The sequence below is a fragment of the Mugil cephalus genome, chromosome 14 (assembly GCF_022458985.1).
Source record: "Mugil cephalus isolate CIBA_MC_2020 chromosome 14, CIBA_Mcephalus_1.1, whole genome shotgun sequence".
NCBI lineage: Eukaryota > Metazoa > Chordata > Actinopteri > Mugiliformes > Mugilidae > Mugil > Mugil cephalus.
The window spans coordinates 7315913-7328671 of record NC_061783.1 but is presented as its reverse complement, the minus strand read 5'-3'; the positions used below and the strand labels follow the sequence as shown (position 1 = coordinate 7328671).

The 12759-nt window shown below is 41.6% G+C and overlaps 3 protein-coding genes across 4 annotated transcripts; all 3 read right to left on the bottom strand.

The window, feature by feature from the left end:
• LOC125019644 (glutathione S-transferase A-like) lies at positions 1–4290 on the bottom strand. 2 transcript variants are annotated; one of them, XM_047604543.1, is made up of 7 exons: positions 4203–4290; positions 3262–3442; positions 3041–3106; positions 2728–2833; positions 1835–1953; positions 423–508; positions 1–298 (listed from the first exon to the last, which is right to left on the bottom strand). In XM_047604543.1, exons 2-7 carry the CDS (start codon positions 3427–3429, stop codon positions 169–171), a joined length of 675 nt encoding a protein of 224 aa, XP_047460499.1. In that variant the 5' UTR covers positions 3430–3442; positions 4203–4290; the 3' UTR covers positions 1–168. The 2 variants fall into 2 exon arrangements, with proteins under 2 accessions (XP_047460499.1, XP_047460498.1); XM_047604542.1 differs by lacking the exon at positions 4203–4290 and having other exon boundaries at positions 3262–3507.
• An 876-nt stretch (positions 4291–5166) lies between these two features.
• Positions 5167–8547, bottom strand: LOC125019643 (glutathione S-transferase A-like). The gene is made up of 6 exons (XM_047604541.1): positions 8281–8547; positions 6974–7039; positions 6771–6876; positions 6215–6333; positions 6053–6141; positions 5167–5922 (listed from the first exon to the last, which is right to left on the bottom strand). Exons 1-6 carry the CDS (start codon positions 8446–8448, stop codon positions 5790–5792), a joined length of 681 nt encoding a protein of 226 aa, XP_047460497.1. The 5' UTR covers positions 8449–8547; the 3' UTR covers positions 5167–5789.
• A 754-nt stretch (positions 8548–9301) lies between these two features.
• On the bottom strand, positions 9302–12701 carry LOC125019642 (glutathione S-transferase A-like). Its single transcript, XM_047604539.1, has 6 exons — positions 12476–12701; positions 10914–10979; positions 10719–10824; positions 10144–10262; positions 9982–10070; positions 9302–9858 (listed from the first exon to the last, which is right to left on the bottom strand). Exons 1-6 carry the CDS (start codon positions 12641–12643, stop codon positions 9726–9728), a joined length of 681 nt encoding a protein of 226 aa, XP_047460495.1. The 5' UTR covers positions 12644–12701; the 3' UTR covers positions 9302–9725.
• Between the last annotated feature and the right edge of the window lie 58 nt (positions 12702–12759).

Sequence of the window (12759 nt, the reverse complement as noted above, 5' to 3'; positions counted from 1 at the left end):
TTGAAATTCAGTTTTTATTGATTTTGTTTATAGCACAAACCATTCTATAGTTGACGTCATAAGTCACCGCTATAGTAGTGCAGTGCAAGGAGTGGTTACAAGTTAAAAAAAAAAAAAAAAACATAACAGGCACAACGGTTAAGTTAAGTGCATCAGCTGATCAGTGTCTCAGATGTCTTTCAGTGCGGACTGTCCTGGAGTCTCCAGCCAGGTAGGGGGCCAGGAGGCTTTGATGCTGGGTCTGTCTTTAAGATTGTTATAGTAAGCGGTCAGCTTAGGGTAACGTTCCTCAGAAATCCTAAAGAAAGGAGAAAACAGTGTGTAAGTCTCTTTAAACTGTGCGTCCATCTGCGCTTATTATTGAATCAATTAATGTTGTTAAGACGCTAATTGCAATTTTTGTAGTCCTTCAGTTCACTCACCCAAGACGAAAGAGATAAGCAATCACTGGGAATACACACACATCAGCCAATGAATAGGTCTTTCCGGCCAGGAAACTGCCTGTTCCCTGGAAGAATTAAGAAAAAAAGTTAAGATGTTAGCTTGAGGAAAAAAAATAGTACACTCATGCAATTTCCATAATGTAACAATTTACTTTTTTAAAGGACCAGTCTGTTGGATTTAATGCCATCTAGTGATAAGGTTGCAAACTGCAACTAAGTGAATCCCCCCTACCCCATCCTATACACTTCCAACCACACAGTGTGGGTGCCCTGCCCAGTGCTGTTATAGCATCATGGAGGAGATGAGATTGGTTGTCCATCAGTGATGACAGCAGCTTCTTCACCAGTCTATTCAGTCTTTTCTTGTCTGCTGCTGAAATGCAGCTGCTTCAGCAGACGACTCTGTAGTGGACATCTAATGCCACCACAGAGACGTAAAGGATCCTCAGGACTGCTCCCTGCACCACGAAGGACTTAAGTCCTAAGGCAGAGTCTGCTCCGGCCTTTCTTATTAAATGCCCTAGCACGGTCAGACCAGTCCAGTTTTTTGTTGGTGAAAACCCAGGTACTCCTAAGAGTCCACTATATCCATGTCCATTCTCTAGGTGTTCACTGGTGTGTGCAGTGTCCATCAGTTTTCCTGGCACCAGACTACAAAATCCCAGATGAATCCTCTATATTCTCCGTCGTCCCCATCCTGGATGAGGCAGACAACTGCAGAGTCATCTAAGAATTTTTGCAGATGACAGCTGGTTGAGAGGTGTCTAAACTCAGCGGTATGGGGAGAGAAGAGGAAGGGAACCAGGACAGTTCCCTGAGGGGCCCCAGCGCTGCAGACCACCACATCAGAAACCATTGTTTCCATAGTTCTGGTAGTCCAAAACCAGAAAGTGAGGTTGTGGTCCACTCCTGTGTGCACTTGCCTGTCCCTCAGTTTAACAGGCTGAATGGTGTTGAAAGCATTGGCAAGGGTCTGTAGCTCTTTAGATCTTTGGGTTGTTCAATCTTAGGCACAGGTATTTCAGATACCATAACTCTGAACAATGAGTGAAGGTGTTAAATGGACACTATCCAAAACCATAAAAAGGTGCCAACAGTATTATTTGAGATACAAATATAACTACAAACAACTATTTTCCAAAGAGTTGCTGCTAAACTGCTGAGCAGCCTTCCTTAAATGCACCAGCATGTATCTACCAGTTTAGTTTACAAACAGCTCCTGCGGCTTTGCAGCCTGGCATACACGTTTCAGGGTATGGTGAGTTTTGTCTCACTATACCCAAACAAAGGACACTTGACTTGTTTGATGTCTGAGGCTTGTGTGTAGTTGCTTTTGATGCAGCTATGTTTAAGATTGTTTTGTTATGTTATTAGATGGTCTTCAGGTTTACCTTCTGCAAGTATCCTTCCCAGAGCTTGACCTCAGCACTCAGAGCCTCTACGTTTCTCTTCACAGCAGAGTCATGTCTCTCTGGCTCGGGGACCTTATAGGTGTAGTAGACAACATCCACTAAAAAAAAAGAAAGAAAGAAAGATGTGTTCAGCAACAAGACAAAGCTCTGAAATAAATTCACATATTGGTAAAACATGCACTCCCAGTCAGTCTAGTTTGAGGCTAATTACTTTAATTTCCCCCAACAGTAATGGGAGGGATCAGTCAGGACACAGTTATGCAATATCAGACTGAGGAACATAAACACAGCTCAGGCAAAAAAAAAAAGAAGAAGTCTCATGAGTTTACATGCAACCTAATGAGAGCATGTGATTCCTTGTGAGATTAACACATGACCTTTCAACATCACTACCTGTTGTGAGGAGCGCACAACATAGAACCGATGTATTGTGTCATGGTTTAATTACTTGGATGCACAGCTCATTAGGGCATGCCGTGTGTTTTGAACTTGTCTGGGCCCCTGGGGAGGAGACAGTTTATGTTAAACCTCCCTTGAGGGCGGAGGTTGACTGAAGTCATGAAACCTCAGTGGTTTGGGTTAAGGTGGTAGGTTGGTTTGTGATGTTGCCAAGTGAAAAGTTTTTCAAAGTCTTAAAGGGGAGATCTCAAAATGGCATCCACAACCAACAAGTCCTGTAGTAATAACTGAGAAATAGCTATAAAGGCCTTGATAGTCTTGGGAGAAAAAAAAAAACCTACTTATCAAAACGGTTTAACTCTTATTTTGACTGTTATCTGATCTATTGTTATTGCTAAGCTGCAGGATTTTCTACACCAACGAGTATGTCTGGCAAAACTACAAAAGATGACTGCGCATCAGGGAGAACGTACCAAATTTCTGCATGAGCGCGAAGCCCTCAAACATGCGCTGGTACATCAGCGCTAGCTCCTTGGGGCAGTCAGGGGTCAGCTTGGTTCCCTGGGACTTGTACTGGGCCTGTTGTTGGACACATGAAAAGAACAAGTGTTATGAAAAGCAGCATGGAGCTCCGGTTTCTGCTCCTCCGGGGTGTAGGGTGTCCGTTTGTCTGCTAAGCATTGTTGATTATCCATGCACATGTCTCCCTCTTGCTTATTAACTCCTTTGTGGCATATGGCCACATAAAACGTTAATTAGGTCAAAGTTTTGGAACATCTTTCTCACCTCCAGGTACAAGCAGGCGGCGTAGGACTCATTCAGAATCAGATCCTTATCCTTGAAGGCAGGAAGCTTTAAAAGGGATACAGAATAGGAAATATTAACCTAAGGTTCATTCATTCTTATTTGCATAAGCAAATTGAATCTAAATGAGTGAATATCAGTAAAACAACACAGACACAGATAAATGAAGGATCTATGTAATGCTATGTGTGAAATGAACCTACCTGACCCCTTGGGTTTATTGCCATGACCTCTTTGGACTTATGCTCCCCCTTCTCGAAGGAGAGCAGTTTCTGGTTGTATCCCTGCAGGTTCTTCTCCTCCAGAGCGATCATCACCCTCCAGCAGGGGGGAGAGCCGGAGCCCCACAAGAGAGTCATGTCCTTTGCCATGGTTTACTGAAGGCTGGAGACGTGTGCAGCGAAGGGAAGGAAGGAAGAAGCGACGAGTGAAGCAGGAGCTGCAGAGGCTGCTGGTTTTATAACGAGTCCCGGCCCCTCACATCCGGATTGGTGGAACTGAGTCCCATCCCATTTTTTTTGTGTGCGTGTTATCGTCAAAGATATGCGGCTCAAGATGGTTAAGATTGAAACCAGTTTGAAACTGGTTTTACAAAAACACTTCTGTTGAGTCACTGCTATTAAGTGTATTATTGAAACCTAGTGCATTTCAGCAACAGCACAGTTTATTCACTGCTTTTGTGCGTGATTGTGACTCCAGCTGCTTGTGTCCAGAGGGAATAACTGGTTATGAGTAAGGAGGAGTGACTTCTCTTGCTTTGCGCCGAAACTCTTTGCTCTAATCGTGACCTAGAAAATTACATAATAGCACAGAGAATGCAACAGGAAAGATGTTCCCTAAAGTCAAGTTTTTATGTTTAAAGCAAAACTCTTATAAAAGCAAATGCAGTAGACTGTACAGCCTGAAGAAAAATAAGTGTAGATTGCAAAAATAAGTGCATTCTTGTTAAGTTAACTCAACTTAGTAACTCTAAGCATGCATTAGCCTCCACTGGAAGATTTAAAGAGATCTTGCCCATCTCGCAGTTGTTTCCTTTAATCTTTGCCTTGCTAAATATTCTACTTATTCCTGCAGGAATGTGCAGTTTCCCTGTTGCGCGCTGTGACAGTTGAACATTCATGGTGACGCAGCACTTTTTACTCACCCCTGCACACACAGAGGAAGAACACACCAAACAATCACGTCCTCACTCAATTCAACCAACTCCACCCATGTAATTCACCCTCTTATTTGAGATCCACGTTTCAGGTGGCGATGATTGGGAGAAATGCACCAGCTGTTCACATAGCTCGTGGGCAAGCTGCCAGCTCCTCTGTGCCCCTTGCCCCTTGCGCCTGCCCTCAAACTTTGTACCTGAGCAGTTGCCAGTAACAACAGTGTGTGGAGATCAACATTTTCGCTCGCTCTGATGTTTCTGTTGTAGCTTTCTTGCCAAAGGTAAATGTTCCTCTTTCAGATTCTTTCCACTGGAAAAAACTGCGTCTCCGTCTTTATCCGCACACAATCTGCCTCAGTTGAATATTACCTGTAAATGAGCAGCACAACGAAAACATTTTCTGTGACTGTGGCGTACAGCGCAGGGCAGGAGAGAACAATGGTATTCACCGTTTCCCTCTTCATGCTTTTCACCCACCTTGGATAAATAAATGTTGAGTTAATGGATGAATGCAGGTTGTTTTTTAATGTAGGCGTTCTGCAGCAAGGAAGAAGTTCTTGGATACATATAGCAGCGGTACCATTTTCCATGCTCTCTTCCAATTGGCTTTCATTTTTGAAATATATAAAACAAACCAGGCTTGCGGGGAAGGTTTTGAATATGTGATCGTCTGCACCTACGTTCGTTCATCCTGCACCTGCTTGAAGTCTGCTTTGCAGAAAGTGATTTTCATGATCCATCACAATATGCTTGATGACATTTGACTGACGTGATGTTTGGATGGGGCAACCTTGTGACAGTAACTTTTAAGACTTCCAAATAAAAATCATAGCTGATGAGGCATGTGATGGAGGCCTTGTGTACATGGTGCCGCAATGAACTCGTGATCCAGAACATCAAACAAGGACCCGGACCAGGATGTGAACAGGGCCAGACAACACAACTACGAAGCTAACTAACAAGCTTTAGTTTTTATTAAAGTTACTCAGACTGGACATTCATACAGCATGGGCAGTGTGGCTCAAAGGGGACATGACCTCAGCATAAAAATAAAATGCAAAATCATGCAAAGGGTGCAATACTGAACTATCTGATTCATGCAAATGATAACACGGAGCATTTGAGTTACCTTTGTGCAGAGTAAACCGGTTGTGGCATTGTATAACAAATTAGTTACATTCACTGAGGCACCGCCTACCTACTTTAACCTCCTTTTACAGTCACATCTACGCACATGCAGAAGCAGGGAGACAAATACCAACCAGATTCAGCAGAACAATTAACTACAGAGAAGAATTAACACATCATACTAACTGTTGTGATAGCAACTTGCGAGTCCGCACAGATCGACATAAGACACACACACACAATGGATGTGGACATAGAGCAGTTATATTGCCAAGTGACACTGTGAGTCAGAACACATATCGTCATCAGAAGTCTCTGATAGACAGTATGTGTTGAGAACATACCAGAAAACTAGAAGCTGTGTCATCGTTAAGCTGAGACTTGATTATCTGAAGCAGGATACAGGCACCAAAGCAAATCAATACATTTGTCAAGTGTGTGTGAATATCAGACGTCTTTCAGCGTGTCTTGTCCCTTAGGGTTCTCCAGCCAGTGTGGAGGCCAGCTGGCTTTGACACTGGGTCTGTCCTTCAGCAGAGCGTAATACTCTGCCAGTTTAGGGTAACGCTCAGCAGACAACCTGCGGATCAGAGGGTAGCAGGCATTTAGAACGGCGACACACACAAGTTATGACTTTAAATTATTAATGAGACCTCAGGGAAACGACCTCCCTTTGTTTGCATTTCTCCCTCCCTCTGTGCCTCTCTTACCCAAATCTGAAAGCATTGGCAACGGTCGGAAAAACCAGCACATCTGCGAGCGAGATCGATGGTCCTGCCAGATAAGAGCCCGAGCCCAGCTTCAAAGACACAAGTAAAAAGTGTGAATACCTGAATGCACGTTGAGTCTGTGTGCGATGCTCATCCACATACCTTCTGCAGGTAACCCTCCCAGAGTTTCAATTCAGTGGCCAGAGCCTCTTTGTTTCTCTTCACAGCAGAGTCGTGTCTTTCTTCTTCAGGGAAATAATACTCATAGTAGATAACTGCAGCTAAAAAGAGGAAAGCATTAAGGTTACACAGAGGTCAACATATTCAGCAGGCACTGACCTCAGCCAACAACCAAAAAAAAAGAGAAAAACAACAGCAATGCCTTATTCTTTTGGGAAATTTTCTACACTTGTGTTATGCTCTGCTCACTAGTGAAAAACCCATTTTAATAGAACAGTCCTGCTCTGAATCTTAACTGCAAGAAGGTTATGATGTTTGGCATTTGTTTCAAATACCTGAGACAGCTGTTTTTTCAACTGTGTTTTCATGCTGGAGGCTGTGGTTTGTAGTACTACTGAATGGTATTGTGACACATGTTAACTCATCCCCATTTTAGTCAGTGGGCTAGGCTAGGTAACAGAAACAGAGAATAGCCGATCAAGATAATTATACGTGGTTTTGCTATGTCTGGAACAAGAGCAAGCATAAACTTTCTTACTGAGTTTATCGTAGAACGTGAGACCCTCAAACATGCGCTGGTACATCAGAGCTCGTTCTTCTGCGCCGTCTGGGATCAGTTTGCTTCCCTGGGACTTAAACGTGTTCTGAGAAGAGAAGACACGAGTATTTGAATTTGTCGCGAGCTGTGACACTGATTTTACCATCGGAATTCATATATTTGAGCTGGGTTTGTTCCCTCACCTCCAAGTAAAAACAGGCTGCATAGGATTCATTCACCACAATGTCTCCATGTTTGAAAGTTGGAAGCTGGAAAAAGCAAACAATGGGGACAGATTATTAAAGGGTTAACTGCTCTCAGGGTTATCATCACATAGCTTGTTGTAATGCCAATACTACTGGAAGCCAATTCATACTGTGCTCCTCCACACAGGAGGTATTTATGGACAATTTATTACTGAAAATATTTTCTAAAAACAAAATAACTAAAAAAAAAATGTAAAAAAATTATATTGTTTTCTTTAGGATTGTTAGAGTAAATATAAAGGCATCGTTTTAATTAAGTACTCAATTATGTCCATAACTCCTTTATGCCAACTTTAAAATAACACAAAGTTAATAATTTCATCGCGATAATGGTGCATAAAATATAAATATCTTTCTGCTTTCGCATTAATGTATGCATGGACCCTGTGGTGCGTCAGCAAGGAGCCACTTAGCTAGCAAATATTCACAAACTTTGATATATTTGTCAAAAATCACTTTTTGTCAAACGGGACATACGCCGAATTACAAACTCCACTCATGTGATTTGATGAAAGTGTGGAGTGAAATATAAACAAGAATTTTTATTTTGGTTTTTTATTTGTCAATTTTAAACGGTGCAGTTTCTGAGTGGAGTTTGGCGTGGTCTATCTTGCAGCAGCACTTGAGTCGGGGTTCGTGAACGTTAGCAAAAAGACACTAGCATTAAGTCACAAACAATGTAGATCGTTTCAAAAATCTGTAGCTTATTAGCCGAATTAATACAGTATCTTGTATCTATCAAATTATTAGCATTATTGGTGCATTATTTGGAGTCTTCAATGTGGCTCAAACAGGTTGCATTATGCTTTTTTTTGTTTTGTTTTTGCCAATACTGAAAATCATTAAATGTTGATATTTTTGCGAGGAGTTTGGCGTTAACTACCGCGAAAAGCAGCACGTATAATGTCAGGGTTGTTACCGTAAGGTTGCTTAAGCGCTTAGCTAGGATTAACTTATAAACATTAATGTATGTGTCGTGTTCTGGCAAACAAATTATAACCGAATTAAAAAATACAGTCTTGTGATTTGAGAAAAGTATTCGTTGTACTTCGAACATGGATGCTTTTTTGCCAACAGTGGAAATCATTAAATGCTACAATTTGTTAGTGTAGTTTGGCGTGGACTAATCGGTAGTTGTATTTTTTTCTCTAACATCATTATTTGATTTTGGGGGAGGAAATCAAAGATTTTGGTTCATTTTTCATTCGAAATATTGGGGTTTCTAAAGGCTATCCCATACCTACCTGTCCCCTGGGGTTTATATTCAACACTTCCTGGGACTTGTGCTCCATTTTGTCGAAGGAGAGCAGTTTTTGGTTGTATCCCTGCAGGTTCTTCTCCTCCAGGGCGATCATCACCCTCCAGCAGGGGGGAGAGCCGGAGCCCCAAAGCAGGGTGATGTTCTTTGCCATAGTTTCAAAACTAACGGACTAACGATCAGGCTGACACAGACTGAATGCACGAAGAGGGACGGAAGAGCTCCTCAAAAGCAAAAGTGAAGCCAAAGCATGTAGAGCTCCCCCTGGTGACTGGCTGCAGTATAGGTCATAAACTCCAAACCTTAGTTACATAACGGAGACCACCAGGTGCCAACCGCTCTATAAAGAGCCGGACTCATTCGCGTTTAGTTGAATTAATGCTGCGCTCTGCTCTACCTCCACCAGCTACAGGGAAATGTTGGATTTATTTTTAAAAACTGTTTTTACAACTTTCAAGGTCCCACAGGACACTTTATGGAGCAGATGACATGGCAACTGGTTACCCTAAAAACTGACACATGAACAAGCATCAGAATCATATTGACTACGTAAAATGACTGAAATCTTCTTTGAAAAAAAAAATATATATATATTACATCATATTTTATTGTTTAGTTTGGCCAAAGTCCCATCCACTACAGTGGAGGAGGTGGAACTTGTGACCTATACTGCAGCCAGTCAGTAAGGGGGGAAACTCTACTTGATTGGCTTCACTATTGAGAAGATGTTCTGCCGTCCACATTTATATACAGTGTCCTGCGCAGATTGGACGTAACTGAGCCACACTAGCAAGTCTGAATACTTGAAAATCGAAAGTCAGTTCGTCATGACAAGTCATGATCTAGTCAGTTCTTTCTTTCTTTACAATGTTAATATTCACAAAACGTAAGGGAATAATATAAGCATATTATGGAACAGACAGACAGTAGCTTACATAAAGTATTTATGGAAAACCAATAGCATTTTATAAAATCATATTAGGAGATGAGACAAAATAGACAAAACGTGCCATCAGTAAGATCCTTTAATCATGGCCTACTAACATTATGATTTCATTCACTGTGCAAAACAATGGCTGTCAACCTGTATGCAGAGAGACTAATATGAATGATTCTGCAGAACAACTGACTTCAGAGAAGAATTAACACATCCTACTAACTGTTGTTATAGTAACTTGTGAGTCACAAGATCGACATAAGACACACACACACAATGGATGTGGACATAGAGCAGTTATATTGCCAAGTGACACTGTAAGTCATGGTGATCTTTGCAGAACACATATAGTCATCAGAAATCTCTGATAGACAGTAGGTATTGAGAACATACCAGAAAACTAGAAGCTGCGTCATCGTTAAGCTGAGACTTGATTATCAGAAGCAGGATAGAGGCACCAAAGCGAATCAATACATTTGTCAACATTGTGAATATCAGACGTCTTTCAGCGTGTCTTCTGCATTGGGGTTCTCCAGCCAGTGTGGAGGCCAGCTGGCTTTGACGCTGGGTCGGTCCTTCAGCAGAGCGTAATACTCTGCCAGTTTAGGGTAACGCTCAGCAGACAACCTGCGGATCAGAGAAAGCAGGCATTTAGAACGGCGACATACACAAGTTATGACTTGAAATTATTAATGAGACCTCAGGGAAACGACCTCCCTTTGTTTGCATTTCTCCCTCCCTCCGTCTTACCCAAATTCAAAAGCATTGGCAACGACTGGAAAAACCAGCACATCTGCGAGCGAGATCGATGGTCCTGCCAGATAAGAGCCCGAGCCCATCTTCAAAGACACAAGTAAAAAGTGTGAATACCTGAATGCACGTTGAGTCTGTGTGCGATGCTCATCCACATACCTTCTGCAGGTAACCCTCCCAGAGTTTCAATTCAGTGGCCAGAGCCTCTTTGTTTCTCTTCACAGCAGAGTCGTGTCTTTCTTCTTTGGGGAAATAATACTCATAGTAGATAACTATACCTGAAAAGAGGGAAAGCATTAAGGTTACACAGAGGTCAACATATTCAGCAGGTACTAACCTCACCCTGTAGAAAAAACAAATAACAGCAATGCCTCATTCTTTTCTCCAATTTTCTACACTTGTCTTATCCTCTAAACACACTTGCCACATATTACGTCCACTAGTGATAACAAATGCATTTTAATAGAACAGTCCTGCTCTGAATCTTAACTACAAGAAGGTTATGGAGTTTGACATTTGTTTCAAATACCTGAGGGAGCATTTTTTTTCCACTGTGTTTTCATGCTGGAGGCTGTGGTTTGTAGTACTACTGAATGGTATTGTGACGCATGTTTCTTTTCTATTCACAGCTCCATTTTAGTCAGTGGGCTAGGCTAGGCATAAGAAATATGATATACCCGAATAAGGGCAATATATGGGGAATAAGGGCAAGCGTAAACTTTGATCTGTCTCACCGAGTTTATCGTAGAACGTGTGACCCTCAAACATGCGCTGGTACATCAGAGCTTGTGCTTCGGCGCCGTCTGGGATCAGTTTGCTTCCCTGGGACTTAAACGTGTTCTGAGAAGAGAAGACACAAGATTTTTGCGAGCTGTGACACTGATTTTACCATCAGAATTCATATATTTGAGCTGGGTTTGTTCCCTCACCTCCAAGTAAAAACAGGCTGCATAGGATTCATTCACCACAATGTCTCCATGTTTGAAAGTTGGCACCTGGAAAAAGCAAACAATGGGGACAGATTATTAAAGGGTTTACTGCTCTCAGGGTTATCAAAAACCACCATCTACTAGCATAGAGTCCACAGGAAAGCAGCCTCCAACACCAAGGACTCCACCCACGCCCAACATGGACCATTCACACTTTACCCTCAGGCTGAAAGTACAGAAGTGTGAAATAAAGGACCTCAAGACTGATGAAGTCCTTCCACCCCCCATTGTTTACACTCCGTTTTGCACATGGTTATTTTCAGTAGTTATTTTAGATTTTGTATTATATGTATCTTGTATTCTACTCCTAATATTTTATATTGTCAGGCATTTGGCTGGATGGCAAAATAAGGATTTCATTGTACGGGTAAACATGTGTCTGCACTGTGCGCCTGATGGTAAATTATTTGGATCTAGCTTGTTTTAATGCTAATGCTACTGGGAGCCAATTAAGACTGTGCTCCTCCGCACAGGGAATATTTAGGAACAATTTATTACTGTAAAATATTTTCTAAAAACAAAATAATATAAAACGTGATTTCATTATAATTGTTTTCTTCGTGACTGTGAGAGCAAAATAAAGCAAGTAACAGCTCCTATGTCGGGGTTTATGAATGAAAGGTCGCTGAGATGCTGAGTGGTAACTGTTACGTTAGCAAAAAGCTATGATGCAAGCGTTCATATATCTGGGTTTAAAAGGCTGTAGTAAATACACTATACGCCGAAATTTAAAAATACATTCCCGCGAGCTGCTAAAATCATTCACTTTGTTAAAACAAATAGGGTTATTTGCCTGTACTGGGAATTATTAAATGTAAGATTTTTTGAGAGGACTTCGGCGTCAACTACGTAGCAGAGCAACAGCGTCTTTGTAAAAGAAAACATTATTTCTGAGGGGCCGAGTGGTGCGTCAGCAAAAAGCCACTTAGTTATAGCAGTAAGTCACAAATATCTCGTTTTGAAAAGTCGTTTCAAATAAGAGTATTAGCCATATTAAAAAAAAAAAGATATATTGTGCTTTGACAAAAGTCTTATGGGTAGGCCAATGTTTATTTATTTATTTATTTTTTTATTTTAACTAAACAGGAAATCATTAACTAGTGCTGCTCTGCCAGAACTCCCGTGCATAGCACTACGCTTATTATGTCGGGGTTATGATCATAACGTTTCTCAAGCGCTTAGATAGGATTGACAAACAAATAGTACCTCGTATTCTGGCAGACAAATTATAACCCGAATTAAAAAATACAGTCTTATGATTTGACGAAAGTATTCGTTGAACTCCGAACATGGATACTTTATTTTCCCAATAGTGGAAAACATTAAATGTTACAATTTGTTGGTGTAGTTTGGCGTGGACTACCTTGCAGTCGGGTCGCTGAGATTTTTTTTTTTGTTTTGTTATTCTCATATCACAATTTGACTTTGGGGGAGGAAATCAAACATTTTAGTTCATTTTTCGTTCAAAATATTGGGGTTTCTAAAGGCTATCTCCTACCTACCTGTCCCCTGGGGTTTATATTCAACACTTCTTGGGACTTGTGCTCCATTTTGTCGAAGGAGAGCAGTTTTTGGTTGTATCCCTGCAGGTTCTTCTCCTCCAGGGCGATCATCACCCTCCAACAAGGGACAGAGCCGGAGCACCACAGCAGAGTCATGTCCTTTGCCATGGTTTCAGACCTAACGGACCGACGTTCACGCTGACACAGAGAGACTGAATGTATGAAGAGGGACGGAAGAGCTCCTTAAAAGCAAGCAGCAGTGAGCCCAAAGCATGCAGAGCTCC

Bases quoted from the DNA above. Each gene is read 5' to 3' on its own strand.
- LOC125019644 (XM_047604543.1), bottom strand. From the start codon at position 3,429: ATGGCAAAGGACATGACTCTCTTGTGGGGCTCCGGCTCTCCCCCCTGC. The intron at 3,107-3,261 runs GTAGGTTCATTT...TCCCTTTTAAAG, and splicing joins CAATAAACCCAAGGGGTCAG to CTTCCTGCCTTCAAGGATAA. The intron at 299-422 runs GTGAGTGAACTG...TCCTTTCTTTAG, and splicing joins GCTTATCTCTTTCGTCTTGG to GATTTCTGAGGAACGTTACC.
- LOC125019642 (XM_047604539.1), bottom strand. From the start codon at position 12,643: ATGGCAAAGGACATGACTCTGCTGTGGTGCTCCGGCTCTGTCCCTTGT. The intron at 10,980-12,475 runs GTAGGTAGGAGA...TGCTTTTTCCAG, and splicing joins ATATAAACCCCAGGGGACAG to GTGCCAACTTTCAAACATGG. The intron at 10,263-10,718 runs GTGAGACAGATC...CCCTCTTTTCAG, and splicing joins CACGTTCTACGATAAACTCG to GTATAGTTATCTACTATGAG.
- LOC125019643 (XM_047604541.1), bottom strand. From the start codon at position 8,448: ATGGCAAAGAACATCACCCTGCTTTGGGGCTCCGGCTCTCCCCCCTGC. The intron at 7,040-8,280 runs GTAGGTATGGGA...TGCTTTTTCCAG, and splicing joins ATATAAACCCCAGGGGACAG to CTTCCAACTTTCAAACATGG. The intron at 5,923-6,052 runs GTAAGAGAGGCA...TCTGATCCGCAG, and splicing joins GCCAATGCTTTCAGATTTGG to GTTGTCTGCTGAGCGTTACC.